Source organism: Heloderma suspectum, chromosome 13, assembly GCF_057233095.1.
Source record: "Heloderma suspectum isolate Gila_16-S chromosome 13, 16-S_ref, whole genome shotgun sequence".
In the NCBI taxonomy this organism is placed as follows: Eukaryota; Metazoa; Chordata; class Lepidosauria; order Squamata; family Helodermatidae; genus Heloderma; species Heloderma suspectum.
This window is the reverse complement of record NC_139470.1, coordinates 11,702,334-11,728,858: the sequence shown is the minus strand read 5'-3', so window position 1 is coordinate 11,728,858 and position 26,525 is coordinate 11,702,334. Positions and strand designations below refer to the sequence as shown.

At 42.3% G+C, this 26,525-nt stretch overlaps 1 protein-coding gene across 7 annotated transcripts in view; it reads right to left on the bottom strand.

Annotated features, from left to right (window-relative positions):
* Nucleotides 1–25,207, bottom strand: part of SFSWAP (splicing factor SWAP) — a 109,570-nt gene extending 84,363 nt beyond the window's left edge. For 4 of the 7 annotated variants that reach the window (XR_014785725.1, XR_014785724.1, XM_084819691.1 and 1 more), the window contains exons 1-7: nucleotides 24,769–25,207; nucleotides 20,244–20,413; nucleotides 19,560–19,694; nucleotides 16,369–16,457; nucleotides 13,064–13,289; nucleotides 10,641–10,747; nucleotides 8,674–8,809 (exon numbers count right to left, since the gene is read on the bottom strand). Coding sequence is in view for 5 of the 7 variants with exons in the window: in XM_084819691.1 (XP_084675817.1) it covers nucleotides 8,674–8,809; nucleotides 10,641–10,747; nucleotides 13,064–13,289; nucleotides 16,369–16,457; nucleotides 19,560–19,694; nucleotides 20,244–20,413; nucleotides 24,769–25,043 (1,138 nt within the window). In the remaining 2 variants the exon portion in view is untranslated. Of the gene's footprint in view, nucleotides 1–8,673; nucleotides 8,810–10,640; nucleotides 10,748–13,063; nucleotides 13,290–16,368; nucleotides 16,458–19,559; nucleotides 19,695–20,243; nucleotides 20,414–20,766; nucleotides 20,904–24,768 lie in introns of all 7 variants that reach the window. The other 3 variants (XM_084819694.1, XM_084819696.1, XM_084819695.1) reach the window with 3 other exon arrangements.
* Between the last annotated feature and the right edge of the window lie 1,318 nt (nucleotides 25,208–26,525).

Here is a 26,525-nt window from a genome sequence, read left to right as displayed (position 1 = left end):
GAATTACAAAGATGGATAACTTCTACATTTTCAGGAAGAAATATCCACTAGTAGCCTTATGTATGGATGTTTAAAGGATACATTTTAAAACACAGTAGCTCATTCTTTCAAATGTATAACAGCCATAACCTTTTCCCATTAAAATAATTTCATGGAAGGTTTGCACTCCTGTCCTGTTTGCAGGCTTCCCATAGGCATCTGGTAAGTTTCTGTGGGAATGGAAAGCGGGACTAGATAGGTCTTTGGCCTGATCCAGCACGACTCTACTTATGTTTCTATGGTATATTTTAAATGCTTATGGTGAGGAGCAAATCATGATGTATACTGTAATCAAAGTATCAGATACATGAAGTTTTCATTTTGAAGTGGTTATTGTAAAACTAGAAGCTAAGATAGTGAGAAATATTTAAAACATTTCTTGGAGAAAGCAGTGGGTTAGTGCTGAACCTGGCACATATTTTTCTTTAAAATACTGATATGCAGCCCATCATTACACTGCTTCCCAGGCAGTTTACAACATATATTTGTCCTTGTTTAAGCAAGCTCTTTCCAATCTCTCAGATTTCAGTGTCTCCTTTAAGCAAACTGAGAGGATCACAGGCATAGTATTAACTTTAAGAATATGAAACGCTAACGAATTGAAATTCCAGGACTGTGTGTGGCTGGTGCTCCAAAATTTGACAGTATATAGGAATCAAATATTTTCCACTTCTGACTCTTAAGTAGTCTAACTTAGGTACAGTTACAGAATATCTTCTAGGCTGGTATGAAAAGGTAACAGCCTTTTCTTAATCTTCTCTCATACTGTCACAATCACAATAAACTACCCTATGGAAAAAGAGGACATTGCTAACGACGTCCAAGACATCTTGGTACCAGCTGCTTCAGCAGTTAAAGCCACAAGCCAACACCGGTTAAAAATTAAGTTCCTGGTGAGAAATACTACACAATACATGAACAGTGTTGATTTAAATCACAGTGCTTCAGCCTTTTGGATATAAGAAGACAAACACTAATGACAGAAGATACTGCTGCAGACGTCCCTGGCACCAAAAGCAAACAAGAGAACATTTCTGTTAATCTTTATACATTGTCTGTAAGATTCTAATGAATTTTTCCAAGATCTATATTAATTACTTAGGTTAGGTGCCCGTCAGCTTCAATATTTCACATACAGTTTCTGGCAAATTGTTGCAAGCAACCCTGAGCCCACAGGATGGCACAAGCTATAAACAACAGTCATCTTTCTGCTCTTACTCTCTGCCTAAGATGACTTGTCACATGAAAAGATCAGATGCTGCAATAACTAATGATGAGTGGGAGGAGGCTTGGGGGCAGGGGCATTGGAACAGAGACTTTCTGCATGCAAAGCATGTGCTCTACCACTGAGCTATGGTCCTGCTTTGTTGAAGATTTACATCCTTTGGTATTATTCCCTATGAACGATGTTGTTAACATTACTGATGTTAGTGGAGATAGAACTGCATGGGAGCTAAGAATACATCTATTCTGTCAAGAGCTCCAAATGAAGCAGTTCACTAGTATTGAAGCATTATACTCCCAAAATACAATGTGTACCAAGCAAAGCTCTGGTAGAAGGCAATCTCATGCTGTGCCTTGCTGACAAACATGCCTGCAGAGCTCCGATAAAATGTACATTTCAGAAGTAAAATAATTTTCTAAGAGAAAAAAGAATATGATGTGGGCAGAGTAGTGGCTTTAAAAAAAGAAGTATAAGAACAGGTGCAAACTGGACAAGCAACATTTTAGATGGTAACAATGTGCTCGGGTTGCAGATCGTTGAACACAAGAGGCAGTAGCACTTCCATTTAAAAAGAGGGGTACGAAGTATTTTCACTGCCCTCCAGCATCCTGAGAAAAGGATCCACTATGCCACCCAAATACTGCACACCAATCTTGGAGCCTGTTCAATATTTGACTCCATGCGCAATGGCACTACATAATTAAAAATGGATAACAGCCTATTTGCATGTTTAATTTGTCATCTAGAGCTTAATAAATCAGATTAGATTACTTAGATTACATCTGAAGTCTTAGTTGAGAGTGAGTTGCAGACTGAATTATGCAACTGGGTCTGACAGGGTTTAGATAGGCAGGTTCCTCTTAAATGACAAGGATTTTAGGTATTGGCTGTGGCAGGAATAATTTGGCTCTGGTTTGACCTTGTTTAGCCTTACGCTGATTAAAATAATCTGAACCAAATATAATAATGATCCTATGATCTGAGAGGATGTACAGAAGTTTTAACATAGTGCAAATAGGCATGGCATCAAATGTAAAGTTTAGCATTCGGGGAATCTTAGCTAGCATATTCCTTTTAGATGTTTCTAGCCCTCATGATTGCAGTACAGGCAGTATGGGGGCTGCACAGAGTGAACGCTAAAAAAAAAAACAACCTCGCAGGGTTGTTGTTTGGAGAATAAAATGGAGGAGGAGAATTATGTACACCGCTTTGGGTTACTTGGAGGAAGAAAGGCGGGGTATAAATGCAATAAATAAGCTAAAACATGCTGTTTGGGGTATTTTGGCTCCACCTCGTTTTGCTTTCTGATTCTGCTCAGCACTGGAATGTGGCCCCTGAAAGCTCCTACAAAGTGGAATTTGGCCATCAGGCTGGGAGAGTACCCCTGCTGGGGAGGGCCACTGCTTGTCAGAGTAGACAGTACTGAGCTAGATGGACAAATAATCTGATGAGGTATATAGCAGCTTCCCATGACACACTGCAAAAACAACCTCTCCTGTCCAGATATCGCCATCTCCACATCATTCCCACCCAGCAGGAAGAATTCAAAAGTGTTGAAAACCAAACATTTGCAAATACACACATACCCCCAATCAATAGTCAACCGCCCCCCACCCCACCACCACCACAGACTGGCACTGTGAAATTAAGATCTGTGCTTTGTGGTGATTAGCATACTTTTTCCCCATGCTGTCTTCCAAATGCCACTTTTGTTTTATTATGTCTTCAGGGATTTTATCAATGCTGTAGGAAATTAGCAAAACTAAGGAAATTAGGTTTAGGCGAAATGACAGAGGAATCACTTATTAAGACAACTATTTGGTGATTAACATTATGACCTTCACTCATCCAGCCTTTAATTCACTTTAATATTTAATATGCAATAAATGACTACACCACTTTAAAATTTCAGTCTAGTATTATGGAACAGTCAGGAATAACATTGTCACAGTAGTTGAACAGTCCTTTGAGGAAACTGTAAACACGAGAAAACCTTCCTTTGTAATATCTTACATGAAGTCGTTTCTCACTGGAAGATGAATGCAAACAAAAGACTCCCCCCAAAGATGTATCCGTAGCTTGAAAGAAAAAAGAAGACGTTTTCTTAAAAGGATAAGACTCCGGGGGGATGCAGCAATCATTTGATGCTTTAATATCAAAAAATGTGAACCTCCATAGTCTATTATTTACAGATTATGGATAATGCATTACAAATACATCAACATACAGAGATGACTTTCCTGGTCTAGAACATTAGAGCAGACCCAAGCCGTTTCTTGGGTAACCATCATGAGGCTTCTTGTCATTTTAGGGTTGAAGCTATGCCCTAAACAACATTAAATGCAACACATCTATACCCAGACTTCCTTTTATAAAGAAGGTAACACCCTAAATGCTGCAGGTTCATACCAAAGCAGGAATGGATTAGCTACCAACAAAGCAAACAAGTTAAAAGGTTACTTCAAAAATATTCAGGATTAAAATCTAAGGAGATTTACAAGAAAGTGAGTTAATTAAGGAAACCTTTTCACCTGTGATAGTGCTGAAATACAAGCACAGGTTATGGCACTGACGTAACAGAAACTAATCCAAGTAAAGGAGTACATCAGTTCTGTGTCATCTATATTTGAAGTCCAGATAGATTTGTACAAAGCAATATATTCAGAGCCATTTTCAAATCGCTGCAGAGATGCAATTATTAAAATCATTTGAATGGGTGAATTACTGTTCTGAATGCTAATATAAGCTTAAGACAGACTTTAAAATGGAAGGATGATCAGCTGTCCGCATTGCTGGACCCAATTCCAAATTCCTGCTGAGACTAAAAGTTGATTAATAAAGGCACTTGATGTTTCACTACTTTCCCCATACAACCACCACCTGCATGAACACTGGCTGGGAATTATGGGAGTTGCAGTCCAACACGTCTGGAGGGCTCCAGGTTGGGGAAGGCTGTACTACAGATACAACAAAATGCCAACCTATCTTGGAAAAGATGTTGCTTCCCGTATTTAGTGTCCGAAGAGGCTCCACACAAGGCACCATGACAAACAGCAATACCTGGCCAGTTTGTGGCTGCAAGCAGAGGTCACAATGCTGCATGAAACAGAAAATGGGCCATCGCTGATATAAGAAATTCTTAACTGTGTCCTCTGTAATAGAACTAAACTGTTCTCACTGAAGCCAATGAAATTTTTACCATTCATTGCAAATGGCAGCGATTTTGTTAATGGTCTGAAGAGACTTTCTTGTGGATTACGTTGGGTGCTTTTAAAAGACGGACTTGCAGGTTAACATCTTTTGCTCAAACCAAACTCTTTCATTCATCTTGAAATATCAGCTGCAAGCACTCTCTTAACTGATTTATCAATTTTCCAAGGTTATCTTGTCTCACTGTTGCTTCTGAAAGCTTGTCTGGATGCATTATCTACTGAAATGCTATGCTGTTACTTCAAACTAGGAGCAAGACTCCATGAATACTAAAATGTGCATGTGTATCATATAATCCTAGCACAGCTAGCTTCTATTTTTCAGTTAAACTACTCAGCTTATTTACACCATTATCGCATAAGACAGGCCTGAAAAATTATGCTTTTGGGGAGAGGGGGGACAAGGAGAACAACACAGAGAAAAATTGACAATCAGTTCTGAAGACTGCTTTGAGATTTATCTTCTCCTCAAGAGTTATCAAGTTTGTGCATGTTTTACAAGCCATCTCATATTACTTACGAGAAATTTCATTGAGACAGGTACTTTCAATGAGACTACTTAAATCTATGGTTGGATAGGAACAGGTTTGTGTGTATCCCATAATCTGAGCAAGTGGAACTTTGGCATTAAATGAAAGATTTCAGCATCCAAAATGTCTATTTTCTTTCTTTAAAAAACAAACAAATATATAATGTAAGGTCCCAACTTGGAAAGGATTCAGAGATTTACCTTAAGAGCAGGGTATCTAATAGAATTGACTTTTCATTTATTATTGCATTTCTATTCTGTCTTTCTTCTGTGATGGAACCCAAAGCGGTATACTTCAGAGTTCCTGGCCAGCGTCCTACCCAGGCACTGACTAGACACAGACCTGCTTCTCTTCAGCTGCATCACACACCTTTTGACTATGCCCTGGGACTTGACCTGAAGAAGCTGATACTGCATCATAAATTCAATTTGAAAGCACCTTCTGTTTCAACATTGGTTTGGCATGCGGTGTGGAGAACAGCTGCCTCAGAAACACAAGCCCACAGACCCTTTAGGCACACAGACCTTGTTGCATAACTCTTTGAAGCCTATGATTCAGATCTAAAAGGTATGGTCAATGCCTGGCAAAACAGCAGAGATAGGCCTGGCTACACTGAGCAGGGTTTCCCATCATTAGTACTCTCTGTAGCACCACCCCACCCCATGTCATTTGGATCATTTATCTATTATTCTGCTTTACAGCATTCAAAACACACCGCCATGCATACGATCGGTTGCCTCAACTATGCTGAACGGTGGTCTAGAGAAGAACAAGACTTTATCTACAGATCAGTACAAGCAGTAAAAAGTTAGGAAATTAGAGCCATCAATTACCAATTCATTTGAAAACAAACAAACAAAAGAGAGGCCTATGGCCCTTCATCCCTTTACCAAAGAGTCCCTAGCCCTTGGCTTTAACAAGATGAAAATTACAGTCTGTCAAATTAACTGCAAAACAATTTTTGTATGGACTGCATAATTAGAATCAGCAGCACATTTGCTGAGCGTGCACTCTTCAAATCACTTTGCAATTGTCCTATTAACTTCGGTGGGATAACTCCAGGATTGCAGTGCTGAAGATTTTTAGCCAACTTCAGCCTTAGCAAAGAACATTTTTGCTTTTGTGGTCACCACCAAGACTTCACAGAAACCTCATGCCTCAAGTGCTGACACCTGAAACAATGTTTGTGTAAAATAATATCTGTGTGTATCTGTGTGAAAAAGAATCATTCAAGTGAGCTCTCTTCCCTTACAGGAACAGGGAATTAAAACATGCAGTACTGTATGCTGTTGGAACTGGCACCCCTGCTGTTTAGAACAATCACATGATTTTTTTCTTCTTCTCCAGCTACAGATCAGAAACGCACTTTTAAGGAAGGGCAGAACTGTATTTCTGAAATGGACTGACCAGTTTTGATCTGTTTTTATAAAGCACGTATAATTAAATTCAGGTAGCCATATGAACATTACCAATGACAGTCTACTGTTATAAGACAAGCATTCTGGAAGGCTGCTTGGATGGTATTTCTTCTACCTGCCCTCTGTGCGGCAAGACCAGCTCACACATGTCCTTCCCCACCCCTCCACTAATGTGCAGAGACAGCAGTAACTGAAGCAAGCGAACACATTTATTTTATTCTAAATAAATGTAGGACCTCATGATTCAGACACTGTTTTCCATACCAGGGCTGAGCTAAATTCAGTTTTGTATGATCCTCTTTCTTGTTTACTAGAATCATCACGGTTCCCAGTGGCACCAGTCGGGATACTGATGGGGAGGGGGGGAGCTCAGAGTAGTCTCCTTGCTACCCCTACACACAGCTACGTAAGCTCTATCCACCGGAAGTTGCTCCTGGTCCAGAGCTGATGGTGGGGAGAGTAATTAAGAACTGAATCCTGGGGCAGAAAACATAAGGCTCCTCAGACTGGCTGGGAGACTAGGTATAACCCTACTCTCCTTAGAAGGCAGAGCCAAAGAGTGAAGGGATTCCTCCCTTTCCAAAAGGATAAAGGTTTCATCTGATTGGGCCTGCCTCCAACATAAGGAGTTAACCATTTCCTACCTGCTCCACTCCCTTGCTGACCAAGAAGCATAAAGGTCCAAGATTCTGTCCTTACCCACATATGTATAGGAGAGGCAGGAAAAATATTGCCTAATCACACCTGACTATAATACCCACATTGTGTCCTGGGCACACTAATGTGCCTTAAGTAAGCCATCTTGCTGAATATATACCACTATGCCCCTTGGAACGGGGAAGCACCATCCAGTATCTATTCATCTATCTTCCAATATATGGGCAGCAACATCATCCCAATGAAGGGTGCAAGGTTGCACCAAGATTACCTGATGCAACTATTTGTTGTTCAGTTGTTCAGCCGTGTCCGACTCGTGACCCCATGGTCCACACTCGTGACCCCATGGTCCACAGCACGCCAGGCCTTCCTGTCCTGCGCTCTCTCCCGGAGCGTGCTCAACTACAGCTTATAGGTATGGGGGAAGCTCTGGAACATCACCAATGGCCAGAAAACAGCAGTCCCATTCCTTAGCCTTGACTGTAGTGATTGCCACTAATCTGGATGGCTTTAAAGCAGGATTAGACAAATTCATGGACAAGAAGGCTATCAATGGCTACTAGTCCTGATAGTTATATGCTATCTCCAGTGTCAGAGGCAATACGCCTATGTATACTAGTTGCTGGGGAACATGAGCAGGATGGTGCTATTGCACTCCCGTCCTACTTGGGGGTTTCCTGCAGGCAGCTGGTTGGCCACTGTGTAGATAGAATGCTGGACTATGTGGACACTTGGGTCTCATCTAGCATGGCTCCTACATTCTTGTGACTGGGGAAAAGACAGGGCAGGATATGGGAAGACAGTATTAAATGGGATATCCTGTGGCTGCAAAGAGGTGCCTGCCTATTTTTCTTGGAGTAGATCAGGAAAACACGTTACCTTCTGAGTGTAGAGTACCTCCAAATTTAATCCCTAAGAAGAACAACATGCCCCAGGTATCCAGTGCCTGGGAAACAGTGCTTTAGATACCCTTGCACAAAAAGGTATGCATGGAAAACCAGATTATGCACTCACATGCAGAAGTTTTAGATCCAGCAACACTCCAAATACTCTCTGAAATACACCCATCACTCCACCAAATGTTAAGTCAGTATTTTGTCTTTCACTGATCACATCATCAGCTGTGACTTTGCTCACTTCTTCCTAGTTGTCTGCATATATTTTATTACAGATCAAATACCCAAGTCACTTTGAACCTTTCTGAATTCCACCCCACCCCCTGAAAAGCCAAGTCACTAGTATCACCAAAGTGAGCATTAGAGAGTACTGAGGTTTGATCTTCTGAATACTGAGCTCCTATGCTCCTTCCGAAAACAGAACAGGCCTCCGATACGCACCTTGGAGCAGCAAGTGAATCGCAATTTAAAACAACAACAACACAGAATTCTATGTTCTTCTCCAAACCGTATAGTTGCATCAAGGAAGTCTGCTTGAACATATGAAAGAAAAACTGTTGAGCAAACGTACAACCAACCTGAGAAGTGGCATGTCTACGGAACGTGCTATTTATTGATTAACGCCATTGCCTCTTCTAGCTCCTGTTAATAAGTAGAAACCTTCTCACATGCTTAATCCTCTTATTGTAATGTACTTACGATCTGAAGAGTATTCCATTTGTGATGACTGAACAGCTGCTCCCTCGGCTGGTTGAGGGGCAGCCAAGTTATTGTCAGCCTGAGCCTTGCGAACAAGCACTGCCAGCGGGTGATCGGGATCCACCACCTTTAAAGGCTGCAGGAAGAAAAACACATGTACGCAGAATGAGATTTTCCTAACTCATCTCTTACACTACGTATTTTCTAGCATCGATTTACAACCTCTCTGTTCAAAAAGGTTACAGTTTCACTTTATATGCCTGGAATTAGACTGAAAATGCTGTGTAGTGATGGGATTGCTATGAATAAGGGGTAAAAGCTGTGCAACTAAACTATTACTCTCCATTAATAGAGCACTTTAAAATTATAAGCAGCGACATCAATCCGTTGACAAACCTATCCTGTGAGGCACATCCCACCTATTTCTGTTTTACAAATGGAGAAAAAGCACATATAGTGCGGAAGCAACAGCAATACCTTTTATCAGGATTAACTGAGAAGCGAGCAAGCTTTCAAATTCATTAAGGGTGTAATCCTAGGCACGCTTGGACAGAAAAAAGTCCTACAATTCCCAGCATGCATACTGGGGACTGTAGGATTTTCTTCTGCCTAAACATGCATGGGATTGCACCCTAAGGCACTTAATCAGGCTGGATGTTAAGCAGAAACAAAAAAGGAAGAGGGGAGTGCGAGAAAGAAAAAGGTGCTGATGGACAACATAAAAATACCCTATATGCAGGAGAAGAAAGTGAGGGCCTGGAAAAAAGGCACACAAACATCCACAATTCCATTTTAAGGCTATTACAATCTGCAGATTAAACAGGTGTTTTTGTGTGCTTAAAATTTAGCTTGAGGGGGGGAAAAAACTGGATTACTTCAAGACTCGCTCACTTACATTTCAGCTGATCCTAATAATCATTACTCTGTTGATTCTTCATCATCCCAGAGTGCAGGACATGGAATAATGGGCTCAAGTGACAGGAAGCCAGATTCCGGCTCAACATCAGGAAAAACTTCCTGACTGTTAGAGCAATACGACAATGGGACCAATTCCCTAGGGAGGCGGTGGGCTCTCCCACACTGGAGGCATTCAAGATGAGGCTGGACAGCCATCTGTCAGGGATGCTCTGACTTGGATTCCTGCACTGAGCAGGGGGTTGGACTTGATGGCCTTGTAGGCCCCCTCCAACCGTACTATTCTATGATACTATGTTAAGGTATTTCTTCCTAATGGACAACCATGGTTACCTGCAATTTTTGTCTACTATAGAGGCACTAATAGTGATCTCTTAAGGCCAACTGTGGATTTAAACCTGACCACCAACTACCTGGCCTTCAAAACTAGATCCAGGTCTACCATATGTACCCTAGCAGTAGTATAACTGTAGGATGAATTCTTTTACTGACATCTGCAGTCAGTATCAACTGAAGATGAAATCCCATTGTCTTGCAAAGGTGAATTACATGCCAACTCTATATACATATGATATTATTTACTCTAGTAGATGAATTAAGGTAGAGTGTTTTCTTAACTCAAACGAATTAAGGAGCTTTGTATGTTTGACCTTGTGCTTTGTGACAACAAAATCAAGTTTTAACTTCAATGGGAATATCACTATAATGTTTAAACAGTTTCTGATGTGTTAGGAAACACTATGGGAAACACTGGCCAAGATTATAAAAAAACATACAATTAATTCTGATAGCCCAAGGTAGGCTTTTGGGACTTATGTTTCTTAAACTGCAGCTCCTGAAGCCGCATGGAAAACCACATGGAAATTTCAGAAACAGTTTGTGATATGACATGAGGGGCTGCCAATGCGAAGGAAAGAGTAAAAAATCCCATATGGCACTCATGGACCCAGCAACTCTTATGGATCCCAGCAACTGAAATGCTCCATTACAAATAAGGATGACACTCGATAACATATATAGCTCTTGACATCTAGTTGTGTAAGGCTAAATACCTTCATAAGCTCTTCAAGTCTACTGCGCTTTTTAGAAGCAAAGAGGCTTGGATGCAGGTAGTTATCTCCATCGTCGTCGTCATCATCTTCATCAGAATTCCCTGCACCTATTTAAGAATTGTATGGTTATCTTTTATCCTTTCAGAGTGACACGGAAGGGACTAGTTTCCAGAATTTTTAAATGCATCATTGGCTATGGGATGTATAAGTAAATCCATAATTAAAATCAAATAAACCCATGGTCTGTTGAGGCTGAGTGGGAATTAACCCATGGTTTGAAGTTGGGTTAACTGCTGGGTTGCCAAGTGGTCCTGGTTTGCACGTCATGCTAAGCAACCTACGAAGGAGCCAATTGTGGCTTGCTGAATAAAAGCGGAACTGGCGGGCACACCACAGGCAGCGTGTCCGCTCTCTCCCGCTCGTCCCTAACAGCCCATAGGCTGTTGTGACATACAAACTGGCCCAATATCAGTAAACGACGGAGGTTGAGTGGGTGGACCTGTTGGATTCAAACACAATTTGCAGGCTCAGGTGTACATGTTTCCTGCCCAATCTCCCCACTCTCATCCCCGAATAGGATCTTAAGAAAATATGAAGAGCCCTGCAGGACTTAAATAAAAGGTCTAGCCAGTCCAACACCTTGTTCCCCACACTGCCTCTGAATTTGAAAGGTCTATTTAGCTTCACAGCTAAATAGAATACCCTCCTCATGGAGCGACAACTGGCACCAACATTGCAGTTGTTTCAGCACCAGCTCAAAACTTTTTTGTTTACCCAGGCATTTCAATTGGTTAATTTTGTCTGTTCTATTGTGTTTTCCGTCTTTATCATGATGTGGTGGTTCTAGCATTTTTACTGGATGTATTATTACAATTTATATGTGTACACCACCCTGATATACACGAGGATGAGGGGTGGCTTAAAAAAGTTTTGATTAACGAAGTCATAGTTCTATCCACCATTAATTTATCTCGTCACACTTTAAAGCCATCTACATCAGCATCTGCTATCCCATCTTGTGGCAGTGAACTTGCAAAGCTATACACTGTGAGAAGAACCTAGTCTGTCCTGAATCCACTGTTTATAAATTTCACTGGATGACCTTGATTTCTATTATTACAGAGAGAGAGGAAGTCTCTATTCTCCAAACCATTCATAATTTTATAAATGTCTATCATGCCTGCCCCCACCCACCCCACTTGTCTTCCTCCCGCCCCCCTGATCTGAAAGTCTCCAAATGCTTTAGCCTTTTCTTGTAGGCAGGATGCTCCAAACCCTGATCATGTTTGTTGCCCTTTATGAGACGTTTCCAACTCTAGTGTCCTTGTTATGACAGGGAAACCAGAACTATCAAGCATATAGGCAGGTGGCTAAGAGGAAGAGGGCCTTTTCTGCTGTGGGACCCCTGCTGTGGAATGAGCTCCCTAGAGAGGTTCACCTGGCACCTATGTTGTATTCCTTCCGGCGCCAGGTGAAGACCTTTTTATTCTCCCAGGCATTTTAGCTTTCTAGTCTTTTGGCTTTGGTGTTTTAAATCTGTATTTTAAATCTCTGCATTGTTGCTAGGTTTTATTCTGGTTGTATTGTGATATTGTGGTTTTAATCCTTTTATATTTTATATTTATCCTGTGCTTTTTGGTTTTAATTTTTGTGAACCACCCAGAGAGCTTTGGCTATCGGGTGGTATAGAAATGAAATAAATATTCCAAACACAGCCATACCAGAAATGTCTAAAAATACACAGCAACCCACAATCGGCTCGTTCTTAGGTTGCTTTAGCATGACATGTAAACCCAGACTACTGGGTTGTTTAGAGGTGTGGCACTGCTTTTAATAGAATGCACACTTGAAACTAGGATGCTCATTGGGATGTGGTACATCTGGTTTATGCCAATGTAAGCTGCAAAATTTGTGCATCTATACTTGTTTCTTACATAATCCCACCCTGTAGGAGTCTAAATGAGTCTGCACCAACGCACCTATTCTCCCAACATTTTGTTATGGAACTGTGTGTCAGATCATTTTAGTAACATGAAAAATGTGTATAACTCAATGCTCTCTGTCAGGAATGTCAAGCAGAAAGCTGTCTCAAAGCCAGCTTACTTATACCTTTAGGGCAGGCACATCAAAGAGGTAACAATTGCAATTGTAACTTTAGGTCTTTTCGAACGAAATTTTAAAACTAACTTCACTAAATGTTGTTGAAAGTTAGGCTATGCCTCGGGAGGTCATCATTTGAACATCTTTAAATTTCTCATAATCATCTGCCAGCAAGCGCCATAGCCTTTGGTAACTACTTGTAACATTTGCAACAGGAATTGGAGAACAGTTCTCTACACTGTCAGATGCTGGAATAATGTAGACAGAAATGCATACCCCTGCAGCTGTTGCACATCCAATGGCAATTAGAAAAGATGGCTTACTTTTTTCTTCCTCTTTTTTCTTTTCCGAAGGCGCAGCATATCGCCCCTCCTTCATAGCTTTCTGAATAAATTTGTAGTAAGGGTTGAGGTAGTGGTCAAACCGCAGAAAGTCAAACTGAGAGTTCCGAGCTTGTTTTGCTTTCAGCATAATCTCAAACTGGGCTCCCTGCTTGCAGACAAAATTTGCAGTCCGTTCTATGATTGCGTGCATTTTGGCTGTTGGTGGCTATGGCAAAAAGTGAAAATACTTGTGTCTATCTTTCAAAGGGCTCAATTCACCCAATGATACCATTCTAGGTGAAAACAGCAATACTATATTTATATTCCTTAACCATAAATACATAGGTCAACATACAGCCTCCAAAACAAGTTTAGTGTTTACAACAAATAACCTAACAACCAATACAGCCCAAACACCTACTGTGGATTTGCAGTGTCAGAGGGCCAGTTCGCATGATCGAACAAGCCACCCTGAAACAGGCCATGGGTTATTTGAGAATTGTTTCCGTGTCAAACAAGCGATGCTGCCCAGGTTTGGATGACACGCCAAGCTACGCCCAGGTGGATAATCAGGGAAATTGCACCTGGCACATGCCTGGAATTAAAACAAGCCAGTGGCGGATGGTTTTGATCATGTGAACTGGGTCATAGTCAAGCCGTGGTGTACCGGACCGCAGAAACAGGGTGGGGTGCCATAAGGCATGGTTGGTGAGCTGTATTCAGCTTGGTGAGTGGCAAACTGTGCAAGACAAAATTAGATAAAGCTCCTAGCCCTCGTGCTTACAAATCCAGGCTAGAAAAATTGTAACTACAAATGTCAACCACTCAGAAGATGATGCTCAAATTCATGTTTTTTAAGTTTTCTAAATACTTTTCAAGAGTTGAGGACCCAACATGCTTTCCCCCCCATCACAACTACTGTTCTTTTCCAGTACAGGCACAGCTACAATCTAGGAGCACATGACAAGACTACTGGAGCACATGACAAGACTATTTCTTCAAGCGAGTAGTATTTATCAATGAGAACCGCATTTCAGGGAAGGCCTCCTTTTCTCTGTGCCATGCACAAAGGTAAACAATCAGGAGGCGTTCTGCCTAGATATACTAGGCCCTCTAATGCAAGTGCATGGATTGCACTCCTATCCACTACTGCTTATGACAACTTGACCTTCTCAAAACCAAACTGGCTAGAGCATGGTGGGCAGGCTTCAGGCTTGCACAGTCTACTTTGCTATTTACTAGAACCCTGAGATCCAGCCTGTCCAGGAATTTGCTTTCAGTACCAGAACTGAACAGAAGTCAGCCCTTCACATAAAAGTCCACTCCTGGTTACTGTCCTGTCTTCCCTCCTCTCCCCTTCCCACTCTTCATTTCAGCAGTATATTCTGTTGTTGCTATTATTAACCAATTGGGAGTCAGACATCCTTCCCAATCTACTGAACATCACCCAGAGATCTAACAACAGATCCCCCTATTACTGTCTGTCCACCCCAATCTAGAGCAATGTATCATTTAGGCTTACAGAAGTACACTGCTCAGTTTGTTTAATTTTCCACTTTGCCAGCTCCATTTTCTTTAATTTAAGAGTTTTCATACTCTTTTTTTAAGTTAGCAATTCTAAAGACACATTTCTATTAAAATCAGAGAGCAAAATGAGCCTATTGCATAATTTCCTTTACACAGTTGGCAGTGGATTTTATAACAACAGCTTCATAGGGTTTTTTCCTATGGAACAACTCAGCATCACTCCAATTGTGCAGTTACTTTAAAAAGCAACAGGGGAAACAATATTTAAGGTAAGGAATGATGATATCATGAATCACACATACACAGATCTGGCTCAAGGACAAGCATAGTAGCTGAAAATATCGTAAACATATTTTTGTGATGTACGCCAGCTTTTGTGACAGGATTAAGAGAAAAGATGGCAGTAAATAACCTTGATATTGACAGAATGATGTTCTAGGCAACCTTAACATGGATAGCTATGATTGCTGGTACTACTACTGATGTGTCAGATGAAAAATGTTTTCCATTGTAACTATGGATATGGTAATGGTACACGGCTGGAACCCAGACTAGAACAGACTTCTCCAAGCTGATGCCCTCCAGTCTTTGCATGTTAAGACTTCCAACACATAGGCCCCATGCAAATGTTACAGCTAATGTACAGGTGACTAAGATATGGACTGGCTTGGAGGAGCAGACATACACAGCAGGCAGGCAGGATTCTGTACCCAGCCATGCATAGCCTCTACAGCAGCCTTCCCCCACCTGGTACCCTCCAGAAATTTTGGACTCCAACTCCCAGTATTCATAACCATTGGCTATGTTGGCTGGGGCTGATGGGAATGGTAGTCCAAAATATCTGGTTGGCACCTGGTTGGGGAACGCTACTCTACAGACACAGAAGTTTGTCCAGACAAGGCCGATTCCCCTAATTCCACTGCTCAAGCACCACGACCATGTATTTTTCAGCAAAACTAACCTGTATCAATTCCCACAGCAAAATGTGATCTGGCATGTTTATAGAACTCTACATTCCATAGGTATTCTTATCAATATTAAAGCAAAAACCTTCAACTCCTATCTGTTGAACCCAAAGCTACCTGACAGCAAACTTGTGTTCAGTTAAACGTGGAACCCAAAACACCATTTACTCTTTTAATCCAACGTATTATTTCAATTAAGGATTCATCAACATGTTGTTAAACCATTTCACACTGTTCAGGGATAGAACCTAACAGCAGGCAAATGCTTTAAGGGATATAATTATATTGGCAAAGAATCCACTTTACAAGGTGTTTAATGCAGTGGAATTTATAAATATGTATTTTACATTACTTCAATTATCCAAGAGATATGCTAAACTAGCATTTTCAGAACTGAGAAAACTGCTGAGGCACATTTTCCCCACCCCCCATTTAAATGGGAGGTGTGCCTCACTTAGCCCCTACAGGGGCTTGGAGCATGCAAAGGAACAACCGGCTACTAGATAAGCATAACCACCATCTTTCTTCCCGAAACACTGTTTGGATGTGCCTTTTGACTGGAAAGACGCAAGCCCAGAGCACTGAACTCATGCAGGGATGCAACAGCAAGCCTCTTTCGAGAGCAAATAATTCTGCTGAGTCTCTGCATCGGGAGCAACTGAATGATCCCCAACACTCAATGTAAAACTCACACCAGAATGACCCACCTCAGGGGAGCCCAAATGAGGGGAAGCAAGGCTAGAGCAGTGAACCATGAAGGCACTGCAGGCAGCCTCCTCCAGGGCTGGAGATATATATATATAAATCACTTACCAGTTCCACATCAGAAGGAACATTCAGTCCCAAAGGGGCAATAAAAGGCTCTTCATTTTCTTCTACCTTTTCTGGCTTGGTAGTTGCAACTATAAATTAGAAGATGATATGCTGTAATACAAAGCTAGTTTTACAATCTAAACACAACACACATAAAGCATAAGAATACTTCACACTTGATAGACAAATTTTCTATCTATGTATTTTTATGCCATTTTATGTCAATTTCACTTAATAGCTTCCGTTTATTCAGTTAGCCGCTCTCTCTCTCTCTGCCAGAAATCCTCAGAATATGGCTTGCTGCTCTGACTGACGGTGCAACAACTACGTACAGCAGATCAAGGTGTATCGCAAGCTGTGAATCACAGTGAAGTCTGTGTTTGCTGCAAATGTTCTGCACCAGTTCCAATAAAGTGGCATGCCTGTGCACATGGTTCAAGGGATCAGAACCGATTAAGAAGAGAAGACATGCAACGCTTAGATAGCAATCTTATTATTACCCGCTGACTGGAAATTAAACCTGTATGTGCATGTTTACACAATCTACCTTCTTCATTTTTATTTTTGAGATAAACTGATCCTTCTCTCCCCCCACTCCCCCACCAACTCAATTGATAGCAGTAGTATGGGGTTTCCTGGTACAATGGCACCTAATCTATTAACACATGTCATCTTATATGGCCCTGTGGATACAATAAGTGTGCTGTACAATTAGCAAAAAAATGAGACTGTATTAATCTTCACTCAGTGTTTATGTTTCTTAAGCTAAGAGCTTCACTTGTTTTTACTTGCATTTTTATTTAAACACATACACACCCTCACATATCCTGGGAACTGTAAACAGAAGGAAGCTTGTGAAAGGGACTCTGCCACCTCCTCCTCTCCTCTGCAAAATGCAATAACTTTGTGACAATCTGAAACCAGGGGGCAAATATTACACTCTGATCTCCTAACACAGAATTAATGTGCTCCTTAACCTCCCTTTTGCAAAATCCCATGGACTTAATCATAATTAATGTTACCTCCTCTTATTCAGGTTTTTCAACTATCTAATAAGTACACAAAAGGAAAACAAAACTGACAATAAAGAAAATACGTCACTGAAGTAGTTTTGACACAGCTATATTGTTTTAATTGATCTGTGACTTTTGACTTGCTTAAGCTGTGTGTGGTGATCAGATTCACTTCTTCCATACAATACAACTCCTACCAGGCTGTCATCAAGTGCCAAATGGTGCAGGTCATACTGATGCTTGACACATAAAACCAATGGGCTCAGGCACACTAACTTTGCCTAGGATTGAAGTTTAAATGGCAAGAGTTCTGTGCAGCACTGGCATTACTATGGTACGTGGAAAGTGTTAAGTCTGCTCTTTGTCCTAAATTGGCAGGGGCTGCAAGGAACAGAGCAGAGGAAGCAATTTAACTGCCTACCCTTTTCCAATCTTTTCAAACATTTCCTGCAAAACTACTTCTCTACCTCCTTCTGTTACCACAAAAGCATGTTTGGGAAGACAGTTTTAAGCAACCAAGTTCACTACAGGGAACCTGCTTTAATAATCTGCCTTAAAAACATTTGTTTCTCTCCAGTGGTGCTGAAAATACTATAAGTGCATTGCAAGGTTCGACGCAACATTCGACGCAACAGTGACTCCCACCATTATTAAGTGTTAAAAGCTTTTTGAATTTCTCAACGAGCAACCAGAGGGAAACCTCACGCATTAATTGTTCAAGGAAAAAGTGACTATGTCACTCTTTGAGATTCTGACTTGGTATGGTTTGGGTAACTTGAACTGTCTGAATGAAGAAATTGGTCAGCGCTCCCCCCCCCCCTTTAATCCATAGTCAACTGGGCAGAAACGAAAAAAAGGCTCTCATCCAAACTTGACACTCATCTCAGAGCTTTCTTGCTCGTGACATTAGCACTGCATAGAAAATGGACTGCTGATTCCTCCATTATTCCAGTGTTTTTTTTCCCCCTAAGCATTGTGCTTTTTCATCACACCAAAGCACTTTCAGTTAGGAGAGGCCATTTAACTTGGTAGCCTGTGGCAAGCCAGAATCACCCCAGAAGACTTTTGTAAACTGGAATAAAGCCAATCCTATTTCATTTCAAGCTGACCATATGTCTCAAATTATTAACACAGGTATATGTGGCTGAGTATTACATAGAATTAGAATACTAGAGAGAATCTTGCAAACATCTGCCAAAACAAATGCATTTGATAGGCACTGATTAATATAGAGCTTTAACGTTAAAAAAAAACAGCTTGGTTTCTAAGTAGGTTAGTATAGCCTTTCTAGGAGAAGTTTGTTAATTATGTATTCTGTAATTAACAAGCTCATTTCCAGGCTTTTATGCGTCCTGTATTCAACTGAAGTTAAGAACGTAAGAGCTGTATTGGATCAGACGAAGGGCCTATCTAGTCCAGTATTCTGCTCCCACAGTGGCCAGCCAGATACATACAGGAAGCCCACAACCAAGACATGAGTGCAACAGCACCCTCTTGCTCATGTTCCCCAGCAACTGCGCATGCACACATGCATGCAAACAGCCTTGCTGGATCAGACCAAAGGCCTCCTGCTTCCGAAAGTGACCAACCAGATGCCTCTGAGAAGCACACAAGCAGGACATGAGCACAATTATAGCATCCCCTCCCCTGCTCACGTTCTCCAGCAACTGGTATACAAAGGCCTCTGATACTGGAGATAATATATAGCCATCATGACAAGGAACCAATGCTGTAAGCTCCTTTGAAGACTCCAATCATAAAGCAGAGTAAACAAAATAACACACAACACAATCAGGTTGCACAACTCAACAGAGCACACTGAACTGATGAGGCACTGTCACGTCCACTCTGTTTCCTTGCCCCCACCCTCCAAATAAACACAACCATGCTGTCAGGAAGGAGTCCATGCCTCCCACTGCAACTGCTTGCTTCTTCTTAGGTGAACCCATCTCTGGTGGCCATTACACTATTCCACAGAAAACAATTCAGCAGACATTTGCCTTAAATGCACAGATGACACTCTTGGTGAGCTCGCTGGTTTTTACAAAGGACAACAGAGGTTCATGCCCCTTCAAAAAGTATTCTTCCCAGATCACCAATTACAGTTCCCTTTGGGAGCTAGAAAGTACAATTTCTGAAGAAAAGGCTCTTTCCTTATTAATTCACAGAATCGCTTACTTTTTGCTTTTGAAGGCTGTTCTTCCTCCTCAGTGGGTTCCGAAGGATCATAATAATCACTACTGTATGAGAACCCCACTGCATTATAGGTACCATCTTCGGCCAAAGCTTCACTCAGCCTCTTATATTCTTCCTCTTGAATAAAAATGCAAAATTCAATTAAAAAATGAACACTTTTTAGTTACAGGTTGTTGTTTTGTTTAAAGTAGGTTAAAGCTTTAAGCCTAACATTCAAGAACAAATATTACTGTAAATTCACCACATGGGTCATCTGTGGTCACTTAGACTTCTGCCAACTCAAGCAGGCAGAAGGCATGTGGTTTTGGGATTGTCATTTTTCTCCTGCTGAGATAAGTGTCTTAAGAGTTAAATCAGTCTACTTGAAACAAAGAAAAAGGCACGAACTTTTCATTGATACAATACTGCCAAAGAAGAACAGTTAAAAGTGTCTCAATTCTCAGTCTGCCCTCAAAACTTGGGCAATTTCTGTGTGGCTCTACATATAAACTATCCTGAGGTCCTCTCAGATACGCAAAGACGCTTGCTTTTCGAATCCACTGGGTACTGTCAAAATAATATCAGAAAGAGTGAGTATATAATGAGTGGGGACATTTTTTTAAATAAAAAGTTATTAATTTTTAAATTCAATGTGTTCTAACTCAGGAAGTTGTCCTCGAGCAATACCTTGCCTTGCCTCCTCCTCAAGCAAGTCCGTACGCAAGGCTAAATACCTCTCTTCATCACAGAGGGCTTCTATTCTAGCCTCCTCTTCAGACAATTGGTAATCTCTGTTCCACGTGGAATATTCAGCATCATATTCAGAAAGGTCATGCAGGTGACCACGTCCATCATACCTGCAACATGAAAAACATGGTCAATGAAAGAACTTTGGGCTTTAGTTTCTGCCACTACACAAATACTTACCACATACAATTGGGAAAAAAAATGATTTAATAAGTTAAATTAGGGGTAATTTACTCTGACTAATCACTTCTCACCCATTTCATTAAAAAAACAAAACAGTCTCAATTCCCCCGTAAAGACTGACTATTACAATTAAAGGCAAAATGTCTTAATAGTTAAAGAGGAACCAATTCCTTCATAGTTCTTACCGTTTATGGTTCAACCATTCAACACCCTTGCCAAAATACTTTTTTTCTGGAAAGGCAAATAGCTTACATTTACACAAACCCAAATACATAAATACCTATCCGTAAGAACCAAACGGTCGCAATTTCCTCGCTTCTTTCTGCTAGTCTCGAACTCTCAGGAGATATCTTCACCAAAGAAACTTGCGTCCATTGGAGGTAAAATCATGGCTAGGCTCGGCCCCTAGCCATACGGCTGAGGAAAGAAGTGCTGGGTTATGTGATAGAGAGACACACATACATAGGAACAGTAACATATGTGCAATTTAAGGAGGTTCTCTACAGAAGGCACTGTAATAATGCTCAGACACACAAGCCCCCTCAGTGGTTTACTTTGGGCTTGTAAAGAGCTATTCACCTGGTCACCGTTGGCAAGTAAGAATCTCCCTCAGGAAAAGATACAGTTGTAAACTGAAATGTGTGCCACAAATTGTCAAGTGGCTTAGCAAGCATTTTTATGGGCTAATAATTTTTGTGCAATTTGTGCAAGCCTGGTTTAGTTTACTGAACAGGTCCAGAATAATAATCCAATCTTTGTGACCAAGCAAAAGTGAGCTGACATGAATAAGATGGTAAATTCCACCACTCTGAGTTGGACACTGCATCTAAAGTTTGACTGAGAGACTTGTTATATCAAAAACAATGCAACTAGCAAACTCTTACAAAAAGGCCAGCCTTGCTGATCAAAGAGCATTTTCCAGTAAGAGTTTTTGCCTTGAACAGCTCAATACCAATTTTCTTCTTCAAATGATAAACACTCCCAGGCTGCTCAAGATAAAAAAAAAACCCCAAACACATGCAATTCTCAAGACAGTGATTAGCACAGGGATGGGGGAAAAAATTCAGCCGCCTCCATTACGTTTTTAGGTAACTAAAAATTTTCCTGCACAATTGAAACCATTTCTGCATTGTGGTTGGAAGTATGTCTGTCAAACCTCCTTAATTTACAAATGTAGATTGCTTAAAGATCATGAGCATATGTAGAATTTGCTCCAACCATTTTTCACAGCTAAGGCATTCCAGACTATAAGCTGCCCCATGAGCACTCCCCATGCCGCCAAAGATTACAGGAAAATGTAAGACAAGTTGAATTTAAACTGCTATTCAACCCGGTTAGCATGGAGCTAAATTCTTCAAATCAGTTTTCAATTTATCACTTCAATATCAATCCTAAAAACTAAAAAGAAAGAAACTTGTTTGGCCATGTACCAAGTAACAAAACATTTATAATTTAGTATCTATAGCACTTTTCTGTATTCAAATAATTTTTTTACAGAAAATTCATTTTAGAGGCCCACAGAAAATCACTTCCCTTGTGCTTTGTTTAGCTCCAAGTGTACTATTACTTGGAAATATTCCAACATGAAATTTAATTTTCAGTTTGGGGCCTGGAATCATGTCAACTGACAAGTTTGTGTGAAACAGAAATGGAAGGAGCAAACACTTACAATATGCCACACGCCCCTTTTCAAACCAAAGCCCTTCATATTCTCTTGCACTGAATGCTATAGGGATTCCATCATTACTTCCATCACTACTGAAATAGTCATTTCAATATAATTTTATATTAGTACTCATGAGAAAGTTCCTACCCAGCCAGTCACTAAAACAGCAGAGAGACAATGATCCAATCCTGAGGCTATCCTGTCACAGGGCTTACAAAATCCAACCTGGCAAAACCACTAAGCTCTATCTACAAAGTTTTGTTTTAAACAGAGAAAACAACCTAGTATAACCAACACATACAAGGATTACAAGAACCATTACCTAAATGAAACAGGTTCCATCAAGCCACAAATTACTATAAGATTCTGATCTTACAATTAACAGTTGGTCATCTACAACACAGTGGAAACAAATTCCTTGAGCAGCAATATCAATCACTTAGGGATTTGCTGACACATACAGCAGCCCTCAAAGTGCCGGAAACAATATGAGCGTGGTATAGTAGCTAGAATATTTCACAGGTTCAAGCCCCTGTTCATCCATGAAGCTCACAGGGAAGCCTTAAGTCAGTCACTATACCTCAGCTGAACCTGCCTCACAGGATTGTTGCAAAGATGTCACTCAAAGAGCCTTGAAGGAAGAGTGAAACAGAAATAATAAGAACATAATGTCTTAATTGTGACAGGGAGAGATGCAGTCGGGGGGGGGGCACTATCAGCAGCTCAGGGTTTAATTACACAATCCATTAATCTTGGTCTATATTTTGACAAGTCTTGTTGGAAGTTGGGATGGAAAGACTATGTACATAACACACTCAGCATACCACAAAATGCCAAAAAAGTCACAATGTGAAATATATTCCAGGATTAACTAACTGTTAAGTCTATCTAAAATCCAAAGGAAAATCAACCAAGTTACTTTGTTCTTCCTCAGGTATATCTTTTTTTTTAATGCCAGTCTTCCTTCAGTTCTTAATAGAAGCCATTATGAAGTTTGGTTTGAAAAGGAGGCTACTCCAGTCCCCAACATATATACACCCCACTCCTACAAGGGGGAGGGGGCCAATAATACAGTAACCCTCTGCTAGGAAGGAAGGGAGCACTGGGGGAGGAAGGAGAGCCAGAGGCTCCTAGAATTACCAAGACTGGATTATCTAGAGACAAGCCTTAGACCTGTGGCAAAAGAAAGCTCAGTCATCAAAGATTTTCACATTTTCAACCAGCTGGCATTACTATGCCATTATCAGCAGCTCTACATGCAGGAATTAAGCAGGTAAAGCTATTTGTGTCTCCCTGCACCTCTTTCTCCTATGGCTCACCTATGATCAGCATCACAACCAATTCCTGAGGGGTAGCCATGTTAGTCTGAAATGTCAAACTCAACAAGGAGTCCAGAAACACCTTAAAGACTAACAGGTTTATGGTAGCATAACTTTCCATGGGCTAGAACCCACTTCGTCAGATACATTTCAGCTAGCAGACTGGTGTTGTTTTAATTTTCACTTAGTTGTTGCTAATGATTTCGCGTTTTGGCGAACTGCTTTGTGGAACTGTTTGGTTAAAAATAAAATTTTTCTGAATTAAATATACGCCTACACACAGACAGACAAAAAGAAATAGGGGGGAAAGATTTTTGTTTTCATAGCGTGTCTCTATCTGCCAAATGTGACTAATGCTTTGTACAGCTAATGAAGTGGAACTGTAAAAGCATATATCACAATAAATTGGTTAGCCTTTATTTAGACTTGTTTTATTTATTTTGTCATCAAAATAAATAAACAAGTGATAGCAACAACGTGATAGCAAAGGAGATTCCATGCCTGCCCAAGAGTAACAGTAGGGAAATATCTTTACCAAAGGGCTAAGCAACCTGGAGACTCCAGGAGAGAGCGCAGGACAGGAAGGCCTGGCGTGCTGTGGTCCATGGGGTCACGAAGAGTCGGACACGACTTAACGACTGAACAACAACAAGCAACCTGGGGCCTCTCCAGATGTTCTGTGCTACAATTACCACAATACCTGCCCACTGGCCATGTCGGCCGGGGCCGATGGGAGCCGTAGCCCAAAACACCATAAGGCCACCAGGTTGCCTAGCCCTGCTTCACACTGGAACCTTTTAAAACGCCACAAACCCGGGAGCTGCTGCTAGGTTCCCTTTTTAATTCCTCCACCTGTACAACCCGACGCTTGTTCACTCGGAAACAAAGCACGGTCGTGTCCGACGTGCATTACGTCCTCCCAGGTAAGCGTGCGTAGGATCGCAGCCTCGACAAAAGCACTCCCTTACTGTCCACTTTCGGGGGCTGCCCGCCCGCCCCTCTTTCAAAACAGGCCAAGGCAGCTACCTGCCATGTTGTGGGGCGAAAGCGAAGCCCCCTTTTAAGATCGGAAATCAACCTCGTTTGCTCCGCTTATTTCGCTCTACGTGCTTGTTTTTCAAGCAGCCTTCCCGGCCGTCCTTGCGCCCCCATTTCGCTCTCCCGTGTCCTGCTTGGCAGAGGGTCGCTCAAAGCACCCGCTACCCCCTCCATCAAAGAAGAAGAAGAGGAGGAGGAGGAGGGGAAAAGACGATTTCAAGAGCAGCGATAGGCGGGCGGGGGGTTGGCTTGCACCGACCTATCGATCATGATGGAGGAGTCTCCCATCCAAGGGATGAGGTGGCGGCCTTGCTCCTGCTGCAGCGCCTTCTCGTCGTCGCGGAACAGCTTGCAGGCGTAGCCGAAGACCAGCAGCTCCACGCGGCCGCCGCCGCCGCCACCTTCGCTGCCGCCGCCCGGACCCGCGGCCGCAGCGGGGAGCGTCCCCACGCCGCCGCCCGACAGTATCGTCCGCGGCGCCGCCGCCGCCGGCCCGGCTTCCGCCGCCGCCGCGCTCGCCCGCCCGCCGTACATCGCCGAGAGAGCCCGCTCGGTCCCGCCGGGAGGGGGAGGAGGAGGAGCGGGAGGCGGCGGCCCGCTCGCTCGGCCGGCTCCCTCGCTCGCCTCACGGCCGCGTCCCCGGCCGACGCCCCTGCGGCCCCCTCAGCCTCGCCATCGCCCGCGACAAAATGGCGCCCGGGCCACTTCCGGCGGCGGCGACGACGAACGCCCGGAAGTCCGCCCGCCCGCCCCATGAAACAGCAGAAGGCGCGCTTGCCCTGCTGTTTCTTTTTTTTCGTATCGCTAGATTCGTCACAGGCCAAGGACAGGGGAAGCGAAGAGAGGGGACAGAAGGAGGCGGCCTGCGGGCTGTTGTTTTTTTCAACGCATCAGAGAGAATAAAGCGTTGTGTTTTTTTGTTTTTTTTAAAGGCGAAGCCTGAAATGCGGGTGAAAGCGGCGTCGAAAGTGTCGTCCCGAATCGTGAGCATTGATAGGGTGGAGAATACAGGTTGGACAATACGAGTGTATGGCAAAGGCTAGTAGAACAGAATGGGAGTTGCAAGGGGCGGCTTGATTTTTCTGGGGTTTTGGGGCAGGAGTTAGGGGTTTTAGGTGCATTATAAAGGATGGACGCTAGTGGTACAGGTCCCCTCCCTCTCCTCTTCTTCTTGACTGGGCTCCTGTGCAGTTCAATTCTGAATGACAGGCAAAAATTCAGCAAAGAAAGAGGGTTGGGTTTTTTTTTGTTTTTTAACCCCACCATGGAAATTCAGTAATGTTGTATTAACAGCAGGGGTGCAGAATCTCAAACCAAGGAGCTAGATCCAGCCATTCGGGGGGCCGAATTTGCATTGTTCCAAGCTCGGTGCCACCTGGACAGGGAGTGTCCAGAATCATAGAACAGTAGATTTGGGAGGAGCCTATAAGACCATCGAGTCCCACCCCCTGCTCAATGCAGGAATCCAAGTCAAAGTGTCCCTGACAGATGGCTGTCCAGCCTCGTCTTGAAGGCCTCCAGTGTGGGAGAGCCCACCACCTCCCTAGGTCATTGGTTCCATTGTCATACTGCTCTAACAGCCAGGAGGTTTTTCCTGATGTTCAGCCAGAATCTGGCTTCCTGTCACTTGAGCCCATGATTCCGTGTCCTGTTGCACTCTGAGATGGTCAAGAAGAGCTCCTCGCCTTCCTCTCTGTGACAGCTTTTCAAGTACTTGAAGAGTGCGATCCTATCACCCTCAGTCTTCTCAAGGCTCAACATGCCCAGTTCTTTCAGTCTCTCCTCACAGGGCTTTGTTTCCAGTCCCCTGATCATCTTTGTTGCCCTCCTCTGAACCCTCTCCAGGTTGTCTGCATCCTTGTTAAAGTGTGGTGCCCAGAACTGGACAGAGTACTCAGGATGAGGCCTAACCAGTGCTGAGTAGAGGGGAACTAGTACTTCCCGGGATTTGGAAGCTGTACTTCTATTAATGCAGCCCCAAATAGGATTTGCCTTTTTTGCAGCCACATCACATTG